Genomic DNA, 26,112 nt, shown 5'->3' with positions numbered 1-26,112 from the left:
TGCAGGCATGGAGGGCTGGGAGTCCAATCTAGTCCATTCTTCTCTTGTTTTCCATCAGTTGATGTGGCCTGACATGAACTAAGTACTCATTTAGTGTTTGTTGAATGAATGAATGAATGAATGAATGAATACATAGGTAAGGGACATGTGCTGACAGAACACTGTAGAAGAAATATAATTTCTAAGCAAATAAGAGATGTTCAAGTTTATTAGTAATCAAATCACTGTTGATTAAAATGAGACATCATTTTTACCTGATGAGTTAGGAAACACTTTTAAAAATGATAGTATCTATTTCTGTGGCCTCTTTCTTGTTGCTGGTGGGAGGGTAAAAGCAATTTAACACCATGTATCAAGATCCTTTAAAATGTCCTTTTCTTTTGCCCACCTAATTGTACGTCTGGGACAGTAACAGAAATAATTTTAAATACAAACAAATGTTTATGCGTAAATATGTACATTATGACATTATTTATATAAAAATTTGAGAAAAGCGCACAAAATATCCAATAATAGAAGAATGGATTAGCATTTTGGTTTCAGAAGAATGTGTGATGATAAGAAATGTATTAGTGAAAGGAAAAAAGCAGACTATAGAATATGTTCACAACTATTAAGAAAAAAAAGACAAGTAGATACCCATGCATAGAAAAGAGAGTGTGAGGAAGTATACCAGAATCATTACTTGGTTATATTTGGATGGTGGGAGCGTGTATGGGTTTTTTTTCCTGCTTTTATATATTATCCAAATTCTCTATATTTAGAAATGTGTTCCTTTTACAATGGAGTAAAACCAATAAATTTTATATTTTAAAGTGTGTGCTCAGAAACAATTAAGAATCTGATTATATTTTGTTTGATATGTTTTGACATGAGTAAGTCTTAAATTACGAAGTTGATTTTAAGTACCGGAAGGCACAGATCTGGTCTTGTGTTCAGCCGATCATGTGACTAGTAAATAACCTGTGGACTTATATGAGGTCACCCTCCATGTAAGAACCCACAGTTGTCACAGGGCTTAGCATGGCCTCTAAAACATCACATCTGGCCACCAATGAGAAAGAGTTAAAAACAAAAAGCCAAACAAGTGAGGTTTGCTTGGAGACAAATAATCCCTGAACACAGGATGGGTGTTAATGAAAAGGAAGGTGGTAGAAGACCAATCACTTTGCTTGTAAATGAAATGCATATTCATTCTTCTCTGCCCACATCGCAAGTTAAGCACCATCATCCCGGCGTCCACTTGCTGGATGCAAAAATCTTGCAAAAATCTTGACATGATTTAAAAAACAAAAAACAAAAGAAACCTCACTGTTGTCTTAGCTTGCTTAAATGCATATCGTACCAAATTGTAGAAGAATTATAGATGAGCGTTTTTAAGGGTTTCTAAAATTGTACCCCTATGAAGAATATTGCTAATAATATACAGCAATTACTGTTAACTGCATGAGAATATCTCATTTTGTTTGGCTACACTTAAACAACCCCAAAGTTGAGTGCACCAAGACATACTGGATTTCAAACTAAATAAATCAAAATTACCATGTACATTCCACTACATGTCAAAACAGGAAAAGCCATAGTATTTGATGTGAAATGAAGATTAGAGCAGTAATAGAAAACTAGAAGCTGCTTACATTTATTTGGAATAAGAAAACAAGCCCAATGATTTTCAATGCAGATGTACTTCTCTTTGAGAAAATACATCAGAAAATCAATTTACAAAGCAGAGAAATTTGGCAGTAATTATTATACTGTCAAAAGATTCTTTAGTTTCTGAAGAACTTATTTTCAGAGTTCAGTGTGCTTGCTTGTCGTTAACAACTTGACAGATATTAGAGGAATTTAAAGCTAAGGTATTAGGTGCCAATGCCAATTAAAAATGACCAAAATGAAGATAGAGTATCTTTATATGTAATAGAGAGTGAAAGGGGGCATCTAATTTGAATTCTAAGAGTTAAGCATTTGTGCAGTGTCCCAAATCTATCCATTATATAAAGGAAGGCACACCTGGAGCTTATTACTTTATCACTTCAGACTTAAATCCTGAATCTGACTATTTAAAACAAGTGTGCCATCTTCCATTTACATTCTGTGACAGATTCCATGATTTCACTCATCAAAGACATTTCACATTTTTCCAAGATAAACTTGCTTAAAGGAGGTAACTCATCCAGTTTAATACAACATGAAACTGTCCTCATTTTGGGATGATGAGAATAAAAATTGCTATTGTTTATTGAGCATTCATACAGTTCCAGGCACTATAGAAAGCTAAATGCTTTTCATATCTTGCAAATTTAACCCTCATTTTTCATTTATTCAGAAAACTATTTATTACAGAGTGCTTACTGTGTGTCAGGGACTATTGAATGTGTTGGGGATTCAGCAATGAACAAAACAGACAAATAGCCCTGCCCTCTGTGGAGCTTACGTTCTGGCAGGGGAATAAAGATGATATACAGAATAAGAAAATAAATGATATACTAGGTTGGCGTATGATGAATGCCACTGAGGAAAAGAGAGCAGAGAAGGGGTTAGGGAATGCCAGGCTTATAGGGGGAGGGGTCACACTTTTGAAAAGGATGGTTAGAGAAGGCCTCATGGAGAAGATGACACCCAAACAGATGTGCCTGCCTTGTTTGAGGAAGAGCAAGGAGTGCAGTATGGTGGGTGCAGAGAGAAAGAGAGGGGACAAGGTCTGAGAGAGAGAGTAGAAGAGGGGCCGCATCATGTCGCGCCTGGTAGGCCATCATGAGGCTTTTGGGTGCAACTTCAGGAGAGATGGTAAGCCCTCAGAGGCTTTTGAACAGAGGCATGATATGATCTGACTTAACGTTTTCACAGGATCATCCTGGCTCCTTCGGTAACATAAAATTCTGTGAAGCAGGTGGTCTTGTCCAATTTCCCAGATAAGGAACAGAGCCTCAGAAAAGTTAAAAATTTGCCAAGTTCCCATTTATTAGCGAATTTGTGGGGCTGCAATTTTAATCCAGGTCTGTGTAATTTGGAAGCTCCCAGTTTCCCCACTAAACCACACTGCCTCCCAATTGCAAACAGGCTGTGACCCAGGTTGGGGTAGATGATTTTCTTATAGTCTGTGGTGACCTATTTTTTTTTCTCCGGAGTCCCTTGGCTTCTCTGGCGAGGCCACCATGTCACACAACTCCAGGGGACACAATTTATACCATAAGTCTATAAATGTTCTCCCTGGAGGTGGGCAGTACCCAGCCAACATGGCCATGTGTAACGGCTTTGTTCTCCAGTGAGATTGAAGAGCTCTGTAAATGGTTTTGAGCTATAGTTAGGCTGGTAGCAAAATCTGGTAAGACATTTGTACTGGCTCCATTTGATCTATCTTTCCATTTCTCCTTCCTCTGACACATATTCTACCAGCTGTCCCTACTACTCTCTGCGGTCTGGCAACACACTAGTCCAGCACTATGCCAGGCTAGGACGTAAGTTATGGGAAGGCAGGGTGTTCTACTCTGTATGGGCAGCTTAGGCCCACAAGTAACAGAAAACCTGAGGGAATGTAAGATGTGAGCAGGTGTGCCTGGCTTCTGGTTAGACAAAGTGAAACACATTTTATTTGTTGAATATCAAATTGAAGGAGATGATAGGGTGCTATCTAACTGTCATTAAAATTGCCGCTTGGTTTAATTTAGGCTCAACCAGATTTTCTTGTAAGCCTTAGGGCCCAAGGCCTAGACTCTTGAGCCCTTGTTTACATTGAAACTAGTTTTTTTAGTTTGTTTGAAAGACATTGTTTACACTTTAACAATTCGATATGTAAGAAAATACCCCGAGATTCAGACCTTTAAAATGAAGTTTTGGGGCTTCCCTGGTGGTGCAGTGGTTGACAGTCCGCCTGCTGATGCAGGGGACACAGGTTCATGCCCCGGTCTGGGAAGATCCCACGTGCCGCAGAGCGGCTGGGCCCGTGAGCCATGGCTGCAGAGCCTGCGCGTCCGGAGCCTGTGCGCCACAACGGGAGAGGCCACAACAGTGAGAGGCCCGTGTACCGAAAAAAAAAAAAAAAATGAAGTTTTGATTCACCATTACTTGACTGGGTGACTTTAATGGAATTATGTCTTGTAAAACTGTTTAGCATTTCAGGTTTCAGAATTCTGCATAGTTACCTCAATACCTTAGAGCAGTTTGGCTTTTCTTTTAGTCTTATGGCTTTAATTTAAAAAATGGAGAGAAAATCATGGCAGCATCCCTTATAAGATTAATTAAATATTACTGTAATGATGTGTATAAAATATTAGTGCCAGAAGCATAGTACAATGTTGAGTAAAGGCAAAGGTGACTGCCATTTGAGTCTTTAAGATGAACAATAGTAATCACAGAATACCAGATCACTAAAATTATGGCTACTTTTTAAAGTGCGTTTTTATTTTCCTTAAATGATGGAGCAGGAAGTACCAAGATGAGACTTTGCTCTCAGATCGTATTTGAGGTTCACTCTGAAGGTTTAAGTGAGAAAGGGCTATGTGTGATGGAAGTTGGACCTTTGTTTTTGTGACTGCTGCTAGCAAAAATGGAGTATGCAGAAAACATTTTGGTGGGTCCTCAATAAGTTAAACATAAAATTACTATATGACCCAGTGATTCTACTCCTAGGTAGATACCTGAAGAATTGAAAACAGGTGTTCAAGCAAAAACTTGTACGTGAATGTTCATAGCAGCACTATTCACAGTAACCAAAAGGGGGAAACAACCCCAGATGTCCACTGATGCATGAATAGATAAGCAAAATGTGGTACATTCGAACAATGGACTATTATTCAGCCATAAAAAGGAAGGAAGTACTGATACCTGCTGCAACATGTATGAACATGAATACATTATGCTAAGTGAGAAAAGCCAGACACAAAAGACCATACTGCATAACTCCATTTATATGAAATATCCAGATAGGTAGTCTGCAGAGATAGAAAGCAGATTAGTGGTGGCCAGGTGGGGAGAGGGCTGGGGGAAGGAAGAAACTGGAGTGATTGCGTCTTTGGGTTGATAGAAATATTTTGGAACAAATAGAGGTGTGGTTGCATGACATTATGAATGCACTAAATGCCACTAATGGCAGATTTTGTGTTCTGTGTATTTCACCACAATAAAAAGAAACGGAATGTGCTACTTTTGAAAAGATTCCTCATTCTTGGTGAAGCCCATTAAAGTTTGACAGGGTGAGGTGGGTCCTAAAGAAGGGACACGTGGCAAACACAGGGCAAAGGGTTTAGCAGGGCGAGGCTTGCACTGCCTGACTGGGATCGCCGGTGCCAGGACCTGGCTCGTGTGGGTGCAGCAGCCACCCTGGCCACCACTCAGGGGCCCCTGGTGTCCTGCACGACTAAGGGGGGCTTTAAGTGTGGGGCAGCTTGTTTGGAATCCTCACATAAAGACATTGAAAGCGAGATAGCTTCAAGATGGCGGAGGAGTAAGACATGGAGATCACCTTCCTCCCTACAAATACATCAGAAACACATCTACATGTGGAACAACTCCTACAGAACACCTACTGAATACTGGCAGAAGACCTCAGACTTCCCAACAGGCAAGAAACTCCCCACGTACCTGGGTAGGGCAAAAGAAAAAAGAAAAAACAGACAAAAGAATAGGGATGGGACCTGCACCAGTGGGAGGAAGCTGTGAAAGAGGAAAGGTTTCCACACACTAGGAAACCCCTTCGCGGGCGGAGACTGCGGGTGATGGAGGGGGGAAGCATCGGAGCCATGGTAGAGAGCGCAGCAACAGGGGTGCGGAGGGCAAAGCGGAGAGATTCCCGCACAGAGGATCGGTGCTGACCGGTACTCATCAGCCCGAGAGGCTTGTCTGCTCACCCGCCGGGGCGGGCGGGGCTGGGAGCTGAGGCTCGGGTTTTAGTCGGATCCCAGGGAGAGGACTGGGGTTGGCAGCGTGAACACAGCCTGAAGGGGGCTAGTCGCCACAGCTAGCCTGGAGGGAGTCTGGGGAAAAGTCTGGACCTGCCTAAGAGGCAAGAGACTATTGTTTCAGGGTGCACGACGAGAGGGGATTCAGAGCACTGACTAAATGAGCTCCAGAGACGGGCGCGAGCTGCGGCTATCAGCACGAACCCCAGAGACGGGCGTGAGACGCTAAGGCTGCTGCTGCGGCCACCAAGAAGCCTATGTACAAGCACAGGTCACTCTCTGCAACTCCCCTCCCGGGAGCCTGTGCGGCCTGCCACTGCCAGGGTCCCGGGATCCAGGGACAACTTCCCTGGGAGAACACACGGCACGCCTCAGGCTGGTGCAACGTCATGCTGACCTCTGCTGCCGCAGGCTTGCCCCACACTCCATACCCCTCCTTCCCCCCAGCCTGAGTGAGCCAGAGCCCCCTAATCAGCTGCTCCTTTAACCCTGTCCTGTCTGAGTGGGGAGCAGATGCCCTCAGGCGATCTACAAGCAGAGGCAGGGCCAAATCCAAAGCTGAACCCCAGGAGCTGTGCGAACAAAGAAGAGAAAGGGAAATTTCTCCCAGCAGCCTCAGGAGCAGCGGATTAAATCTCCACAATCAACTTGATGTACCCTGAGTCTGTGGAATACCTGAATAGACAATGAATCATCCCAAAATTGAGGCAGTGGACTTTGGGATCAACTGTAGACTTGGGGTTTGCTTTCTGCATCTAATTTGTTTCTGGTTTTATGTTTATCTTAGTTTAGTATTTAGAGCTTATTATCATTGGTAGATTTGTTTACTGATTTGGTTGCTCTCTTCCTTTTTTGTAATATATATATATATATTTTTTCCTTTTTCTCCTTTTGTGAGTATGTGTGTGTATGCTTCTTTGTGTGATTTTGTCTGTATACCTTTGCTTTTACCATTTGTCCTAGGGTTCTATCGGTTTTTTTGCTTTTTTTGGAGTTTCTTTACAGATCATTGAAATTACTTTATTATTTATAACACTTCTAACACTTAAACAAATTATTATTTTATGGTTATTCATTCCCCAAGAAGAAAATGGGTACAGGATCTTTCAGTAACGAAGTTGGAACATTGTAAAAGTAAATACAGCATTTGACAAGGAAGATGACATAAGTCTGTCCTGTCATTTGATGTAGAAACAAATGCTGCTTAACAAGGTTGAGTCTCTGGTATTATTTATCTCTACTAACACTTCTTAGAAGTCTTGTGCCTTAACAAAATGCTGTGTGGTGACAGGTTATAATATAATCCCAAGATTAAAGCTATTTTGCTTATATTTATCTATTTCCATAATGTATTATTTTTTTTAATTTATTTTTTATACAGCAGGTTCTTATTAGTCATCCATTTTAGGCACATCAGTGTATACATGTCAATCCCAATCACCCAATTCATCACACCGTGACCCCCACCCCCCACTGTTTTTTTTTAAGTATACTTTTCAGCTCTTTTTATCATTGGTGGACTTGTGTTTTGGTTTGATTGCTCTTTCTTCTTTTTTTTATTACTTTTATAATTTTTCATTTTTAATAATTTTTAATGTTTTAATTGTTTATTTTAATTATTTTATTTTACTTTCTTTCTTTCTTTCTTTCTTTTTTTATTCCCTCCTTTTTCTTCTGAGCTGGTGGCTGACAGAGCCTTGGTGCTCCAGCCAGGCATCAGGCCTGAGCCTCTGAGGGGGTAAGAGCCGAGTTCAGGACACTGGCCCACCGAAGACCTCCTGGCCCCATGTAATATCAAACGGCGAAAGCTCTCTCAGAGATCTCCATCTCAATGCTATGACCCAGCTCCACTCAACGTCCAGCAAGCTACAGTGCTGAACACCCTATGCCAAAAAACTAGCAAGACAGGGACACAACCCTGCCCATTAGCAGAGAGGCTGCCTAAAATCATAATAAGTTCACAGACACCCCAAAACACACCAACAGACACAGTCCTGCCCACCAGAAAGACAAGATCCAGCCTCACCCACCAGAACTCAGGCACCAGTCCCCTCCACCAGGAAGCCTACACAACCCACTGAATCAACCTTACCCACTGGGGGCAGACACCAAAAACAACGGGAACTATGAACCTGCAGCCTGAGAAAAGGAGACCCCAAACACAGTAAGTTAAGCAAAAGGAGAAGACAGGAAAACACACAGCAGATGAAGGAGCAAGGTAAAAACCCACCAGACCAAACACGTGAAGAAGAAATAGGCAGTCTACCTGAAAAAGAATTCAGAGTAATGATAGTAAAGATGATGCAAAATATTGGAAATAGAATAGAGAAAATACAAGAAACATTTAACAGGGACCTAGAAGAAATAAAGAGCAAACAATGATGAACAACAAAATAAATGAAATTAAAAATTCTCTAGAAGGAATCAATAGCAGAATAACTGAGACAGAAGAACAGATAAGTGACCTGGAAGATAAAATAGTGGAAATAACTACTGCACAGCAGAATAAAGAAAAAAGAATGAAAAGAATTGAGGACCATCTCAGAGACCTCTGGGACAACATTAAACACACCAACATTCAAATTATAGGTGTCCCAGAAGAAGGAGAGAAAAAGACAGGGACTGAGAAAATATTTGAAGAGATTATAGTTGAAAACTTCCCTAATATGGGAATGGAAATAGTTAATCAAGTCCAGGAAACACAGAGTCCCATACAGGATAAATCCAAGGAGAAACACACCAAGACACATATTAACCAAACTATCAAAAATTAAATACAAAGAAAAAATATTAAAATCAGCAAGGTAAAAGTAACAAATAACATACAAGGGAATCCCCATAAGGTTAACAGCTGATCTTTCAGCAGACACTCTGCAAGCCAGAAGGGAGTGGCAGGACATATTTAAAGTGATGAAAGAGAAAAACCTACAACCAAGACTGGTCTACCCAACAAGGACCTCATTCAGATTCAATGGAGAAATGAAAACCTTTACAGACAAGCAAAAGCTAAGAGAATTCAGAACCACCAAACCAGCTTTACAACAAATGCTAAAGGAACTTCTCTAGGCAGGAAACACAAGAGAAGGAAAAGACCTACAATAACAAACCCAGAACAATTAAGAAAATGGTAATAGGAACACACATATCAGTAACTACCTTAAATGTAAATGGATTAAATGCTCCAACCAAAAGACACAGACTGGCTGAATGGATACAAAAACAAGACCCGTGGCTTCCCTGGTGGCGAAGTGGTTGAGAGTCCGCCTGCCGATGCAGGGGACACGGGTTCGTGCCCCGGTCCAGGAAGATCACACATGCCACAGAGTGGCTAGGCCCGTGAGCCATGGCCACTGAGCCTGTGCGTCCGGAGCCTGTGCTCCGCAACAGTCAAGGCCACAACAGTGAGAGGCCAGCGTACCGCAAAAAAAAATAAATAAACAAGACCCGTATATACGCTGTCTACAAGAGACCCACTTCAGACCAAGGGACACATACAGACTGAAAGTGAAGGGATGGAAAAAGATATTCCATGCAAATGGAAATCAAAAGAAAGCTGGAGTAGCAATTCTCATATCAGACAAAATAGACGTTAAAACAAAGACTATTACAAGAGACAAAGAAGGATACTACATAATGATCAAGGGATCAATCCAAGAAGAAGATATGACAATTGTAAATATTTATGCACCCAACATAGGAGCACCTCAATACTTAAGGCAAATGCTAACAGCCATAAAAGGGGAAATCAACAGTAACAAAATCATAGTAGGGGACTTTAACACCCCACTTTCACCAATGGACAAATCATCCAAAATGAAAATAAATAAGGAAACACAAGCTTTAAATGATACATTAAACAAGATGGACTTAATTGATATTGATAGGACATTCCATCCAAGACAACAGAATACATTTTCTTCTCAAGTGCTCATGGAACATTCTCCAGGATAGATCATCTCTTGGGTCAGAAACCAAGCCTTGGTAAATTTACGAAAATTGAAATCGTATCAAGTATCTTTTCTGACCTCAATGCTATGAGACTAGGCATCAATTACAGGAAAAAATCTGTAAAAAATACAAACACATGGAGGCTAAACAAAACACTACTAAATAACCAAGAGATCACTGAGGAAATCAAAGAGGAAATCAAAAAATACCCAGAAACAAATGACAATGAAAATACGACGACCCAAAGCCTATGGGATGCAGCAAAAGCAGTTGTAAGAGGGAAGTCTGTAGCCATACAAACCTACCTCAAGAAACAAGAAACATCTCAAATAAACAACCTAACCTTACAGCTAAAGCAATTAGAGAAAGAAGAACAAAAAACCCCCAAAGTTAGCAGAAGGAAAGAAATCATAAAAATCAGATCAGAAATAAATGAAAGAGAAATGAAGGAAACAATAACTAAGATCAATGAAACTAAAAGCTGGTTCTTTGAGAAGATAAACAAAATTGATAAACCATTAACCAGACTCATCAAGAAAAAAAGGGAGAAGACTCAAATCCATAGAATTATAAATGAAAAAGAAGTAACAACTGACACTGCAGAAATACAAAGGATCATGAGAGATTACTACACGCAAGTATACGCCAATAAAATGGACTACATGGAAGAAATGGACAAATTCTTAGAAAAACACAACCTCCTGAGACTGAACCAGGAAGAAATAGAAAATATAAACAGACCAATCACAAGCACTGAAATTGAGACTGTGATTAAAAGTCTTCCAACAAACAAAAACCCAGGACCAGCTGGATTCACAGGTGAATTCTATCAAATATTTAGTGAAGAGCTAACACTTATCCTTCTCAAACTCTTCCAAAGTATAGCAGAGGCAGGAACACTCCCAAACTCATTCTACGAGGCCACCATCACCCTTATACCAAAGCCAGGCAAAGATTTCACAAAAAAAGAAAACTACCTACCAATATCACTGATGAACATAGATGCAAAAATCCTCAACAAAATACTAGCAAACAGAATCCAACAGCACAGTAAAAGGATCATACACCATGATCAAGTGAGATTTATCCCAGGAATGCAAGGATTCTTCAATATATGCAAATCAATCAACGTGATACACCATATTAACAAATTGAATGAGAAAAACCATATGATCATCTCAATAGATGCAGAAAAAGCTTTCAAGAAAATTCAACACTCATTTGTGATAAAAACCCACCAGAAAGTAGGCATAGAGGGAACTTACCTCAACATAATAAAGGCCATATATGACAAACCCACAGCCAACATCATTCTCAATGGTGAAAAACTGAAACCATTTCCACTAAGATCAGGAACAAGACAAAGTTGCCCACTCTCACCACTCTTATTCAACATAGTTTTGAAAGTTTTAGCCACAGCAATCAGAGGAGACAAAGAAATAAGAGGAATCCAAATTGGAAAAGAAGATGTAAACAGTCACTGTTTGCAGATGACATGATGCTATACCTAGAGTATCCCAAAGATGCTACCAGAAAACTACTAGAGCTAATCAATGAATTTGCTAAAGTAGCAGGATATAAAATTAATGCACAAAAATCTCTTGCATTCCTATACACTAATGATGAAAAATCTGAAAGAGAAATGAAGGAAACACTCCCATTTACCATTGCAACAAAAAGAATAAAATACCTAGGAATAAACCTACCTAAGGAGACAAAAGACCTGTATGCAGAAAACTATAAGACACTGATGAAAGAAATTAAAGATGATACAGACAGATGGAAAGATATACCATGTTCTTGGATTGGAAGAATCAACATTCTGAAAATGACTGTACTACCCAAAGCAATCTACAGATTCAGAGCAATCCCTATCAAACTACCACTGGCATTTTTCACAGAACTAGAAAAAAAATTTCACAATTTGTATGGAAACACAAAAGACCCTGAGTAGCCAAAGCAATCTTGAGAGTGAAAAATGGAGCTGGAGGAATCAGGCTCCCTGACTTCAGACTATACTACAAAGCTACAGTAATTAAGGCAGTATGGTACTGGCACAAAAACAGAAATATAGATCAGTGGAGCAAGATAGAAAGCCTAGAGATGAACCCACACACATATGGTCACCTTATCTTTGCTAAAGGATGCAAGAATATACAATGGAGAAAAGACAGCCTCTTCAATAAGTGGTGCTGGGAAAACTGAACAGCTACATGTAAAAGAATGAAATTAATTAGAACACTCCCTAACACCATACACAAATATAAACTCAAAATGGATTAAAGACCTAAATGTAATGCCAGACACTCTAAAACTCCTAGAGGAAAACATAGGCAGAACACTCTATGACATACATCACAGCAAGATCCTTTTTGACCCACCTCCTATAGAAATGGAAATAAAAATAAAAATAAACAAATGGGACCTAATGAAACTTAACAGCTTTTGCACAGCAAAGGAAACCATAAACAAGACCAAAAGACAACCCTCAGAATGGGAGAAAATATTTGCAAATGAAGCGACTGACAAAGGATTAATCTCCAAAATATACAAGCAGCTCATGCAGCTCAATATCAAAAAAACAAACAGCCCAGTCCAAAAATGGGCCAAAGACCTAAATAGACATTTCTCCAAAGAAGACATACAGATTGCCAACAAACACATGAAAGGATGCTCAACATCACTAATCATTGGAGAAATGCAAATCAAAGCTGCAATGAGGTATCACCTCACACTGGTCAGAATGGCCATCAAAAACTCTAGAAACAATAAATGCTGGAGAAGGTGTGGAGAAAAGGGAGCCATCTTGCACTGTTGGTGGGAATGTAAATTGATACAGCCACTATGGAGAACAGCATGGAGCTTCCTTAAAAAACTACAAATAGAACTACCATATGACCCAGCAATCCCACTACTGGGCATATACCCTGAGAAAACCATAATTCAAAAAGAGTCATGTACTGCAATGTTCATTGCAGCTCTATTTACAATAGCCAGGACGTGGAAGCAACCTAAGTGTCCATCGACAGCTGAATGGTTAAAGAAGATGTAGCACATATATACAATGGAATATTACTCAGCCATAAAAAAGAAACGAAATTGAGTTATTTGTAGTGAGGTGGATGGACCTAGAGACTGTCATACAGAGTGAAGTAAGTCAGAAAGAGAAAAACCAATACCGTATGCTAACACATATATATGGAGTCTAAAGGAAAAAAATGGTTCTGAAGAACTAGGGGCAGGACAGGAATAAAGACACAGATGTAGAGAATGGACTTGAGTACATGGGGAGGGGGAAGGGTAAGCTGGCACGAAGTGAGAGAGTAGCATGGACATACATATATACTATCAGATGTAAAATAGACAGCCAGTGGGAAGCAGCCACATAGCACAGGGAGATCAGCTCCGTGCTTTGTGACCACCTAGAGGGGTAGGATAGGGAGAGTGGGAGGGAGACGCAAGAGGGAGGAGATATGGGGCTATATGTATATGTATAGCTGATTCACTTTGTTATAAAGCAGAAACTAACACACCATTGTAAAGTAATTATACTCCCATAAAGTTGTTAAAAAATAATAAAATTTAAAAAGAAAAGACATGGAAAGCAGTGGAATACTGAGGTGTTTAAAACCCAGGCATGCAGAACACAGCAGATATAAATTTTCACTGCAGTGAGGTCAGGATAATTTCAGTTTATCCAATGAAAAGGAAAATAAACTTTTTTTTTAAACATCTTTATTGGAGTATAATTGCTTTACAATGGTGTGTTAGTTTCTGCTTTATAACAAAATGAATCAGCTATGCATATACATATATCCCCATATGTCCTCCCTCTTGAGTCTTCCTCCCACCCTCCCTATCCCACCCCTCTAGAGGAAAATAAACTTTTATGACCTGGTGGGGCTAGAGCAGGTTTAGTTAAAGGTACGTGGTAAGTTTCTAGTTATTGCTGCAGACGCTCTTTTCCCTCGTCCTTGGGAGTGTGCCAACTTCTTCTTCATGCCGTTTTCTATCCTCAAAAAGAAAAAGATTTCAAATGGGTATTTTTCTGACGATAAAAGTAATATTTGGGGCTTCCCTGGTAGCGCAGTGGTTGAGAGTCTGCCTGCCAATGCAGGGGACACGGGTTCGTGCCCCAGTCCGGGAAGATCCCACATGCCATGGAGCAGCTAGGCCCGTGAGCCATGGCCGCTGAGCCTGCGCGTCCGGAGCCTGTGCTCTGCAACGGGAGAAGCCACAACAGTGAGAGGCCCACGTACCGCAAAAAAAAAAAAAAAAAAAAAAAAGTAATATTTGATAATTATAAAAATTCAGAAAAAGCAGACATTTTATATATAGGTATAAAATCATTTTTATACCTATATATAAAGAAAGCTCAGCAATCAGGGATGATGCTATAGATGTTTTGGTATGTATCCTTCCAGTCTTTTTTTCTGTGCATATATATGTCAATATGTACTGGTATCTTTAGTTTCATTGGGATCATACTACATTTATCAACATAGCGTGGATGTCTTTCATACCAATTAATACCAGTCAACAGCCTACTTTTCATGGTTGCATAGTGTTCAATTCTGTGCATGTGTCATGACTGATTATTCCATGACCAGTGTTGTAAATGAGCCAGGGGCTTCCCTTGGAGTGGTTCCTCCGTGGTCACTTGGCTCTCTGTCAGAGATGGTTGGTGACCCAGGGTTTCTGAAATTACTTTCTCTTACTTATTTATGCGGGTTAGTGATAGCCCTCAAAGCACAGGTCATGGATGGAAAAGGGAATAAAGAGGTCTGTTAAAATATCAGCTCAAAAGCCACTGTCTTCAGCTTTCCCTGAATGAGCCCCACTCCATGCGGTCACTCTTTCTTCTGTGTCCCAACAGAAGAGGGACAGAGTAGTATGCAGGAGCATGGGCTCTGGAGCCAGACTGCAGGGGTTTGCATTCTGACTTCGTGACATTGGACATATTACTTCACATTTCTCTGCCTCAGTGTTCTCATCTGTAACATGGGGCTAATACTAGTATCTACCTTCTGGGCCAGATGAGATGATCCATGCCAAAAGGACCCAGCAGCACAGGACCTGGCACGTAGCAAGAACTCAACAAGTGGTGAGGGTTATTATTATTACTCAGTTCATTCAAGTGGCCCTCCCAGTTAGTAGCTAGGGAGCTTATCTGGATGCCTGGACAGCCCAAATAGATTATAGACTCTGCAAAGTTCAGATGCCAAAGTGACTACAGTGTTTTCCAGATAGTGAGCCCCCGGCCAATGTTACTGATTGATCGTCTAATCCAAACTGACTTGCTGCAATGGTGGGGTCCTCTTGGTTGAATTTGGCCTCCATTTCCCGTTAAAAGAACAAAAGCAAAGCAAAACAAAACAAAAACCCCAGAGACCCTAATAAGTGGATGTAGGTGAAATACAGTTCCTTCAGGTAGGTCAACATCATAGCTGTGGGCTTTCCTACACTCTATCTAAGGAAATTCTTGACCAGAAGAACCTATAGATCTCTTAAATGATAGTGAAAATGACAAGAAATATTTAAAAGAACTAAAAACCATATTATTCCAAAAGACCAGTCTATAACAGAAGAACAAATCTTGTATTCCCTCATTTATTTGGGATTCTTGGGAACTGAATTTTTTTCCAGTAAGTAGATTTTCTAGATGGTGGAAGCTTATTCATTTAACCACCATAACAGTTTGCATTTTGATGTAATTCTTTCTAATGCCTGTTGCATGGGTTATGGCTTTCATATAGCGAATATATTGAAAACATGTCAGCCAATTTGTTAAGCTTTGAGGCCTCATTGTGAATGTGTTGCTGTCATTTGTTTTTTTGTTGTCTGTTTGTTTGTTTGCTCTGCCAAATGATATCAGTGCCATTTGCCTTCTAAAGACTCAGACAACTGTACCTTTACACAGTTCTTTTCACTTTTCACTTTTTTCTCTCACTGGTAGGGTGTGTCAGTTTTTACTTTTTACTACAGAAATGTGCATAATCACTTTCCCCATCTCCAAAACACCTTTCTAACTTACTGATTTATAAGCTTTATACCCTGGGAAAACAGAACCCCAAGTCTGTTACTATTTTGTATACAGTAAGATTAATAGGTATTGAATGAAATCACATATTTAGTCACAGGATTTTTGACCATTCGAGGACTTTAAGAATTTACTTCCTGGTTGTAGGCTGTTATGTGGTAGAAGTTTGACTCTGGGCAAAGTGCCATTTTATTTATAAGCTGTTGTGCTTATTGTTTTCCCTTCTAGCACGCGTGCCTTCCTGTTGCTCATAGGTAGAGAAATTAAATTAAAGAAAAATAATAACCTGTCTCTGGGCAGTTGGTAAAGTCTTGTAAAGTGGGATTTGGATATTTTTAATAGAAAGAAAGGTAAAATAGTCTTAGATATAATTTCTTGAGTGTTTTTCCATTTTCTTTACAGAGAAATAATGATGAGTCTGTCGGGAAACTCACAGACTAAGAAGTTATAACCATTGCACGTCACTACCACGTGCCTGAGGATCCCCGTCCGGATACGAATGTCCTAATTGCACAGGCCCATGAACAGCTCAAGAAAAATACTTTTGAGAATTTTGAAAGACTCATTGCTACCTGTGTATACCAAGATCGGGAAAAGTAAGCTTTTATTTTATTGATTCTAATAAATCATTTACGTTTCTGTGAACCTGACTAATGAAGGAATTTGTATTTTATCAAAAAGGGCAAAAAGAAAATTGACATGTCTTCTCATACTCCACCATGTAGCAAAGCCACCTTAAATCATTTTTGGAGATTATCTGGGTACAGATATTTCATAGTGATGGATGGTGAGCTTTGCTTGTTGATGGAATAGGGGAGGCCCTGTATCTTCAAAAGAATAGGATTGCCCCTTTGCATTTTCTTTTAATTGGTTTCCAGAGGCTTTCAATTGAAACATAGTAAATCAATGTTAGAAGGTTTAATTCTGAGATGTCGTCTCTTTACATTATTTTAGTGATAAGTGGGATTTATAAGTGTGACTTTTATAATACACAGAACAGGGGATTTGCAAGTATACTTTCTATAGAATTTCTTTGAAATTATTTCTCCTTGAAGATAATGAAGCTCAGCATAATCTATTTCGAATACATTTATCGTGTTTGCATTGAGCTTTATTAAGTCACTGTTACAAACAACTGGAGCTCCATCTTAATATGTTTTGGTGTTCATCTTATCCACAGACTGATATAGTGGGGGGGGGGGCGGAATACTCAACTGGAGTTAGAAAACCTTAGATCAAACTCTAGCCTCTGATTTTATTACTACAGAACACTACCATCTCTTTCCCCCATGACCCCTTCCTCATCCCCAAACCTGAAGTCTGCACCCCAAGTGGCTACCTACATACCCTAAATATCGTTGACGGTCCCATAGTTTATTTTAGTTGTGAATGGTTTTTTTCCTAATCCATAATACACCCTTGTTGAGTTGTTATAAAGATGGTATTTTTCCTTGAATCTTTAAGCTTCTCTGAGCCTCCTGGAGGATGTGTGGCCTGAGCTTTGCATGACCCTGGCCTTGCCTTCCACCCTAGTGGTACCCCTTCCCAGGGTGAAAATTGTGACCCTCCTTCGCTAAAGGAACACCTCCTGGGAAAATGGGGCTAGTTGATCAGACAACTCTGAGGTTCTCCAGATCCAACAAGCTCCAATTCTAGACATAAACATTCTCCTATCATTTTATAAACTACTGCAAAGAAAGAAGCCCACTTTCTTTCCTGTTGGTTCTAATTTTGCCTGATGCCTGGAAGAACACTGTCTGAGTTAGAACATTGGACACGCATTTCTGTGCCCTCAGCAGGCTGGGGAAAATGACTGTTGGGCTGGTCTGGAGAAAAAATTGAGGTGAATGTTAAGGCCCCGGTTGGGGCTTCTAGGTTATAAGGTTTGGGTCCAAGGAAAAGACTAGAAAAACACCCTCCAGTCATATAATACTTGTGTTGGAGGCTCTAGATGCCTGTCAGATTAAGAGATGTTTTCAAATATCAGAACCATTTTTGACTAGTGGTCAAGAATGCAGATCGATTACTTAGAGCAACACTCGTGGCTACAGCCTTAATAGGCTGTATTATCACCAACCAAGAATCTGAATCTTGATGGAAAGGCCTTTGTAAGGACAGAATCTAGTGACTTGTGAAATGGAAAAACAGTTGGTGAAATGCAGTATTACTATTTTTCCTTACTGTGATTCCAGTACCAGTTTTCATACTTATTTCCAGGTGCATGCTTTTAGGACACATCTGTGTTTTCTTTCCTATAGAGTGTAATTGTTACTCAAGAGACACAAAGTATATACAAGCCCATTTACTTTGTTTTAATGCAGGGAAAAATTATTACCCAGCAAAGACATCAAAAGGCTGTGCAGGTCCTCCTGATTACCTTTGAATGATGATCTTCTGGGATCCTTACTCTCCAGGTAAGTGAGAACTCCACCCTCATGGGCAATGTCCTGCATATTTTTGTTTTGGAGACTATTCCTGGTTTTTTGTTTGTTTGTTTTTTGTTTTTTTTGCGGTACGCGGGCCTCTCACTGTTGTGGCCTCTCCCGTTGCAGAGCACAGGCTCCGGATGCGCAGGCTCAGCGGCCATGGCTCACGAGCCCAGCCGCTCCGCGGCATGTGGGATCTTCCCGGACCGGGGCACGAACCTGTGTCCCCTGCATCGGCAGGCAGACTCTCAACCACTGTGCCACCAGGGAAGCCCTATTCCTGGTTTTACATCTACCTTTAATTGCCCTTGATTTACCCTTGACTTTTTATTTATTACCGATGACACATCTCCATTTAAGTGTTAAAAAGGAAAACTGAGTCATGATTTTGAATGTTAGGGAGCCTATTATGAAGTATCATTTTATCTTTTTAACATTAAGATATACTTATATGCACACAGATTCCTGGGACAAAATGAAAATGTACAAACTCATTGGTTATGAGAGTCTTAGATGTAAAATTTAGGGCAGATTTTTCAAAGCAGTAGTTTCTAATGGCCACAGACATGCAGTAAGAGCACCTCGTGTTATTAGCACAGAGCTCTGTCCTGCTAGAACACTAGATGTAAAGTGCAGAGATTCTGATGTTGCAAAAGGGAAGCACAGTCAACTGCTTTCTGAAACACCTCACTTCTTGTACTGAACCTGACTCTTGACTTCCTGGCACCACCCTCCTAGCCACCCAGACTCTGGTCATCTTTTATGCTTACCGTGGCATGACTCCAGCCCCCCCCCCCCCCACCAGCATACTTATCTTGATAATTCTGACATTTGGGGCTGTGTTCTAGGCATTGTTATCATTGCTTTGCATACATTACCTCATTTACTTTGTGAGGACGACTTGGTGAGGTCAGAGCTATTATCCTATCTTACAAGAGGATGCTGAGGTCTAGAGAGATAAAATTTTGCCTAAAGTCACGTAGTCTAGAAAAAGAAGAGCTGTGACTTAACCCCTGAACCTTTAAAATGCACATCTTCTGCTTCTAACCATTTTGAATTATTGTCTACAACTAGCCAGTAGATTAGAATGTCTTGACAGTCCTACCTCCTTTCTACTCCTTGCATCTACTCTCTCCCGTCCATTCCCGCCATCTTCACTCTTGTTCTGACCCACCTTTCTTCTTGACTGTTGGCAGGGCTTTCACATTGGTCTTTCTTCCAATGGCCTCTAAATTTTTAAATCCATCTTTACATCTTGCAGCTAAGTACCTTCTAAGAGCAAGAATATCATAGTGTCACTCTTCTATTCATAAGCCTTCTGTACCATTTCTTTGTTCTCTGAGGCATGACCAAACTCCTTAGCTTTGAGCTCCTTCTCCCCCTTCTCCATTGTGGGGCTTAGGGTTGCCACTAGGGCATTTATTCTCAAGCAGGGGCTGGAGTGGGGAGTCCTCATCTGAGACAAAAAAAGAAACAAAAGGAAGCAGACAAAACTAAATCCCATGTGGGAGAACTAGAGTCCAAGGTATCAGGAGGGGAATCAAGAAGAGGCCAATTCAGTTGGATGTGTGTATATGCATTGGATTGACCTGGGGTTATCTTCTAGACTATCAGCTCTATTTGCTTTCATTTGCTAGCAGCAGTATGAGGGATAAATAGGCCATCCCGGTGTAAAGGACCTGAGATGAAATAGGCAGGCTTAGGAGCTCAGTTTCTCCACAGTTATCACATTCCCAAAGCTCGTCTTCTCATTCCCAACAGTCCAGCCAAATGGCTCATTTAGCATTTCACATGTATTCCTCCTGCATTCCCACTTTTTTGCCTTTTCTCTTGCTGTTTCTTCAGTAGGAACTAGCTTCCAATTTTCTTCACCCGCTGAAAGCTTGTTCTTTATGACCCGTTTCAAATAGCACCGTATCCATGAAGCCCTCTTGGATTTGCTTGCCTGGCGGTGATTATCTCCTCCTAAGGATTCTCACCGCACTATTTATGTTTCCTTTTTTTGTCTCTTACCTTGTAATGAAGACTTGTGACTAGACATTTGATCCACTTAGATACAGAGACCTGCTTCTAACCTGTTTGATTTACTGCCTAAAAATAAGCAGTGGCCTGTCACATCTTGACAGTTTTACCCCTACCTTGTCTCCTATATTCTTTGAATCTACTTGCTAGCTGTGTAATCTTGTGCAAGATTTTTGACCTGCCTGAACCCCAGATTCCTTACCTCTAGAATGAGATAACACCACCTACTTCCTCGCGGTTCTCAGAGTGACTTGAGATAACATACATAAATTCCCCAGTGCCACAGCACCTGGTACTAAGTACTGACCGGGGACTAGGAGAGGAGTTTCCATCAGGGACCGTAGACCACACACTCTGACTTAGAAATGAACTGGAAGAGACCTGCATCCTTCCACATAGAGGAAGCCTTGTTTTTAAACAGTTGGATCTGAATGCCTTTCACACATTAAGCTGTCTTCTAGTCAGGAAGCTGCGGATGTTTATTAGATTATCTCTTGATGGCCTCGAGGATGAGTTGTCCTGGAAAGTCCAGTAATGTGGGAGCCTGGCCTCCGGGGGACCTAGATGTTTCCTATCCAGCACTGAGGCCACCAAGTCATCATCCTCTCATCCTCTCAGCAGACTGTTTTGTCTTTGCCTTGACGATTTGACATTAAAGGCAGAAAGACGATTCCCCAACTCGTTGCGAAGCCGGTTCAGTCTCAGATCACATCCGCCTCTGAGCCCGGCTTAGCTCTGAGGAGGTCATCCCTCTGAGCCGCTAAGCAGTCTAACTTTGCCTCTAATTGTGCACTGACCCTTCTCCACACTCAGGGGAAACTTCAGACTAATCAGATTAGAAAATGTCTCATTCCCATTCCCCTCTCCCTCCAATATGCCCTGCCACGATTTGGGTCACATGCTTGGTGTTTTGCATCATCTCCGCAGATTCCTTTCAAAGACTGCCCTAATTCCTAATGGGCCCATCAGCCTGCAGCTTACATTTATATTCTGCATTCTTATTGTTCCCCACAGACTCCACAGGGCTTTCCAGAGCCTTGACCAGACTCTCTTTCTACACAGCCCTCCTGTGGCACGCTAAGCCAGAGCCCCTCTGACGTCTGCAGTCTCCCGTGGGAGACAGGCCCGGAGTTTGTTGACTTGGTTCAGCACACACTCTGCCCAGGGGCAGTTTTACCTGCCTTGGGATGGAGCTGGGCAGCTGTTGAGCATCTGTAGAGCCCCGCTGCTGTGTGAATTCAGATCAGGAGATGAAAACCTACGTGGCTAAAGATTCAGATGATTTCTTTCACCCACTCCAGATTGTTACCTGTGAATTTCTCCTGACCCGGCATGTGGGTACGAAGATTTCGCCTCTACTCCATTTCCATTTTTCTTGTGATTCAGTTAGGTCTTTTCCTTATGAGCACAAGTCCTGCTGGAATCAGCACTTCAAAATCTCTTCACATCTGGTTACCCAGCCCCTGTCAGTTTGTGCTGTGGTAGCTGGTATGAGGTCACTTTACTTGCCAAATGAAGTCAGAAGTCGTTTCACTAATGCACAGAGCATCAGACTTAAATGTTCGATGTAGTGGTAGCTACTACCCGTTCATAATAGGAGTGGCACTCTGTATTGACATAGTGCCTAGGGCCCTAGAATGTTTTGTAAATCCTTGAGCCCATTAAAAGGTACATTTTATGGATGGTAGGCATGATACCTCATTTCATGCGTGCAAACGTTGAGGTATAGGAGACTCTCTCACTCAAAGAGCTTGCTTCAGGCCTGAATGGATCTGTAATGGAATTAAAATGACAGCTCCCTAAGATACCCTAAACCTTTGTTTCTATCTGAGCTCCTAGGGGTAGGAACGATAGCTCATTCACCTTTGCAATCCCGGAGACTTGTCCTGTGCTGGTACACTGGGCAGCGGGGAGAAACACATGGGCTTGATTTCTAGCAGAGCTGCTTCTGAAGTCCAGCCCTACTGCCTTCTGCCCGGGTGATCCCTGTAAATGGAGTCAACCCCTCTCCGCCTTCATTAGGGTATTAATATGTCCTCAGTACTAATAAGCAAGAAATCCTGGTTCTCAAACCATAAGAGGTAGGGAGTATTCTGAGGTCATTCCATACTGTGTTCCTGATGGGACTGGGGAGTAAAGAGGCAGCCTCCTCCCCTAATTGTAGCCTTCCGAATTGGGACTTGGAATAGCTGGAAATTCAAGTGCGACTCTTTCCCCAGCAGCTCTGCCCCAAGCTAGTCTTTTACAGCTGTCTTTGGGCTCCATGGAATGCCTTAGAACTGGCCTCCCAAGAGAGCTGGTGCCTCATCCAGAAATATCAGTTAAAATGGAAAAAGTTAACAGGGCTTTAAAATCATCTCATTATACTCTACCCAGCCTCTCCCTCTGCCCCCCTCCCAGAGGCATGGTTGGGGCTCAAGTGATTTCACCCAACAATACGTGGCAGTGAAGCTGAGGGGCAAGGGTTGAACCATGTGCTTGCTAATGTTGCAGAGTGTTTGGTGCACTGGGAAGTTTTCAGAGAGAAACCCTCTTCTGTCCCTCTCCTTCTCTCTCTCTCTCTCTCTCTGTCTCTCTCTCTCTCACACACACACACACACACAGATGCTTTCTACCTTTTCAAATATAAGGTGATTTGGTCCCTAAGGAGATGTGTGCTGGGCTCACAATTGGAATTTAGAGGTCTGGCGATTTGAGATCACAGGAGTTAACTTATTGGCAACTTGGGCAGTGCCATCTTGCCGACTCCTAAGTTTTTGTGGCCATCGGGGTAGGGTGGCCTAGAGCTCCATTTCTTTTCCTTAAGTGTCTGGTCTTTAAGACTCTCACCAGGTGTTTCAGTGTGCACCCCTGGGTTTGTTGGGTAATGAACTGAAACCAAACACAACCAAGTGAGTCAAAAATGTGTCTTCACTACCCTCCCTCCCTTTCAGCCCTGGTCCTGCCGCCAGCCCGTTCCCCTAAGTTATGAGATGGCCTTTGTGGCAGAGGGGGACCCATGTTACTCTTCAGCAGAATACAGCTGCTGCGCCTATTACCTCCACAGATGGTGGAAATAAAGCAGATCAGGATTATTCCCCACAGCAAGGAGATGGATGGCTTCTGCGGTTTTCAAGCCATTCATCATTTTTGGGAGGGGGACCAGGAGTACCTGTCAAATGACACGTTAGACTCACTTCTTAGAACTCCCACCTAGCAAGGCATTGGGAAGCCTGCTTGCGGTTCATTATTATCTAGAGGAGAAGCGGAGAAATCGGCTTCCCTCCCTCTTGTTCCACGAACACGTCCTTTAGTTTGTGTAGGGAGGAAATGGCGGCTTGCCCAAGTATCAAAGGGAAAGAAGAATTTATGGAGGTTTTAGGAAAACACTTTAGCACTGTGAGCTGGCGCTTTAAAGTAAGGAGGCTGACTTTTTAACAAGCATCGACACACTTGAAAGCCAGAATTAGTGTTGCCCTTTAGGGCAGTCCCCCTGGAAGGCTGTGCGCTGATTCCAACAATGTCGCCATAGAAAGCTCTTCTTTGGAATCGCCTTCACAGCCTTTTCAAAAGAATTTCCTCCATAGTGGCAAGTCTTTGTCCTTTGACCATGAATCAGAGTCTAAGCAAGAGTCAAATGTCATTTGGCAAGGAGCGAAGTAGGGGATTCAGGTGGAAAGCCAGGATGCTAACATTTTTGATCAGAAGCACAGCACGACCCTGAAGTAAGGAGATCCATTTTCTATACGATTCATGGGCTTTTCCAAAATACTTTGAAAGGATGGAGAGGATTTGGTGAATGATTACCTGTAGTCATGAGGCAGGAGGGACAGCTGGGGAGATAGTATTCAGGGGAAATTGACCTACTTGTCCTCACTCCCCTAATAGTCAAGCGTTTCTCCGTCTCCAAACTTCTCCCTCTCAGCTCCTTCTCCAACCTGGACTGTTTTTAGAGCTGCAACACTCCTTTGTATCCTAGTCTTTTCTCTCTCACAACCTGATCTAACAGTAGCGTATAGTAGATGTAGTGTATAGTAGCAAATGAGGGCGTGAAAAATCCCACTGTATCAGTGGTCCAGGGGAGGAAGCTCTGTGCTGAGTTCTGGAGCATGGAGGAAAACCGGGACATGCTCCCAACGAGTGGTGTTCCTGCCTTGCCAAGTCTGACCTGTATGAGTTCACCACCTTGGAAAGCACGCTTCAAGGTCTCTCGTCTGCTTTTTACACTTCTTACATTTTTATTTATGCCAAACGGATACATGCTTATAGTAAAAAAAAAAAAAATCAAATCATTCTAAAAAGCTTATTCCGACAACAGCAGTTTCCAGCCACATCTCTCCCCACCTCCCAGACCCGTTCTCAAGAAACAGCCTTTCAGTCCTTCTAGCTGTTTCTGCAGACCTTTAAATAGCATGTACGTACTGCTATTTCTGGATTTCTCATTTTTAGATACTGCTACTACTTCCTGTTACGATGCTTGAGAATTTAGCGTAATATTGATTCCCATTACTGGTGTTCTTTCTGGATGCTCTTAGGATCGTCTTTTTATTCCTGGTGCTCTGGAAGTTCATGATGGGGCTTGTGGTGTGTGAGTGTGTGTGTGTGTGTGTGTGTGTCTGTATATAGATTCATTGTGCTTAACAGTTTATGGGCCCTTCCGGTCTGGAGACTCTGTCCTTTGGCTCTGATAAATTTTCCATTAATTTTAAAATAATTTCCTTTCCTCCATTTTTATTTTTCTCTTGTGAGAACTCCTATCATTAAGATTTTGGCTCTCTTGAATTTGGATCGTTCTCTCCCCAACTTTTCTTTGTCATTATGATGTCCTTACTAAGGGGTTTCCTCAACTTTACATTCCACCCCTTCTTCTGCATCTATTTACTACTATCATGTTTTTTATTCCAAGAGCACACTTTTGGTTCCTATTTTTAGTCTTCTGTTCTTTTTTTGTGGGTGTAATATATCCTCTTATCTCACATCTTTCCCTCTGCTACCTGAATTATCTTTGTTGCTTGATACCTTTTTTTTTTCCTGTTGCCGTTTTGACTTCTGTCCTTAATGTTGGAAGCCTTGGGGGTGGGTCTTGTTGATTAGTGGGTTTCACTGCATGAGTCATCTCCTAGCCCACATTTTCATTAGGTAATCCCCAGAAGCCACAATTTGGGGCCATTCAGAGTATTGAGAGGAGAATCCTATCTTCTCCTGTGGGGCTAGGAGGGAGGGTGGGATAGGGGAAAGGAAGAGAATTTAAGTATGGCCACTGGTGTTCTGGAAACAGAAAAGGAGAAGGAAGGGGGCTGAGAGACCCAAGTTCAGTATAGTGTGTAATGTTCTTCTCTACCCTCCATTATGCTTCCTCTCCCCAAGACTAGAACTGGTTTTGTTCAATTTCTCTGGAGAACAAGCCTCACTGCCCTGTAGGGAAGAGTACAGTGTACAAGGAGATACTTGAGGGTTCAGCTGCTCTTGCTTTATTTAGGCTTTCAAACAGTCCTGTTTTCCGGCGCCCACCGTATCCCTGCCTTTATTGGCACCTGGAGTCTGTAATCGCTGAGCCTCTCAGAAGTTTTGTGGGCCACACTGGCTAATCTCTAAGTGCCCCCTGCCTCTGCCATGGACATTTCAAGTTCAGCTTCCCTTCCTCAGCTCTGCCGAGCCAGTTACCAATCCTTAGTCTGATTTCCATCTTGCAAACGATTTTGAAATCTCTTGTCCACTGTTGCCTTGTTTTCCAGCTATCTTTGCCATTGGGGGTTATCACCTATTTTTATTTCTTTGTTGTCATTTTGGTGAGATTTTG

At 41.6% G+C, this 26,112-nt stretch overlaps 1 protein-coding gene across 1 annotated transcript in view; it reads left to right on the top strand.

The window, feature by feature from the left end:
- The window catches only part of EFHC2 (EF-hand domain containing 2), a gene marked incomplete at its 3' end in the record, with an annotated part of 202,345 nt that overhangs the window by 154,310 nt on the left and 21,923 nt on the right, over positions 1–26,112 (top strand). The window contains 4 exon segments of the mRNA XM_082865263.1: positions 16,288–16,322; positions 16,325–16,481; positions 18,207–18,255; positions 18,259–18,299. Of these exon segments, the coding sequence (XP_082721389.1) occupies positions 16,288–16,322; positions 16,325–16,481; positions 18,207–18,255; positions 18,259–18,299 (282 nt within the window).

The sequence above is a fragment of the Leucopleurus acutus genome (assembly GCF_964270905.1).
Source record: "Leucopleurus acutus genome assembly, chromosome: X".
In the NCBI taxonomy this organism is placed as follows: Eukaryota; Metazoa; Chordata; class Mammalia; order Artiodactyla; family Delphinidae; genus Leucopleurus; species Leucopleurus acutus.
Note: the sequence above shows the minus strand (reverse complement) of the source record. Positions and strands in the feature narration are given on the sequence as shown.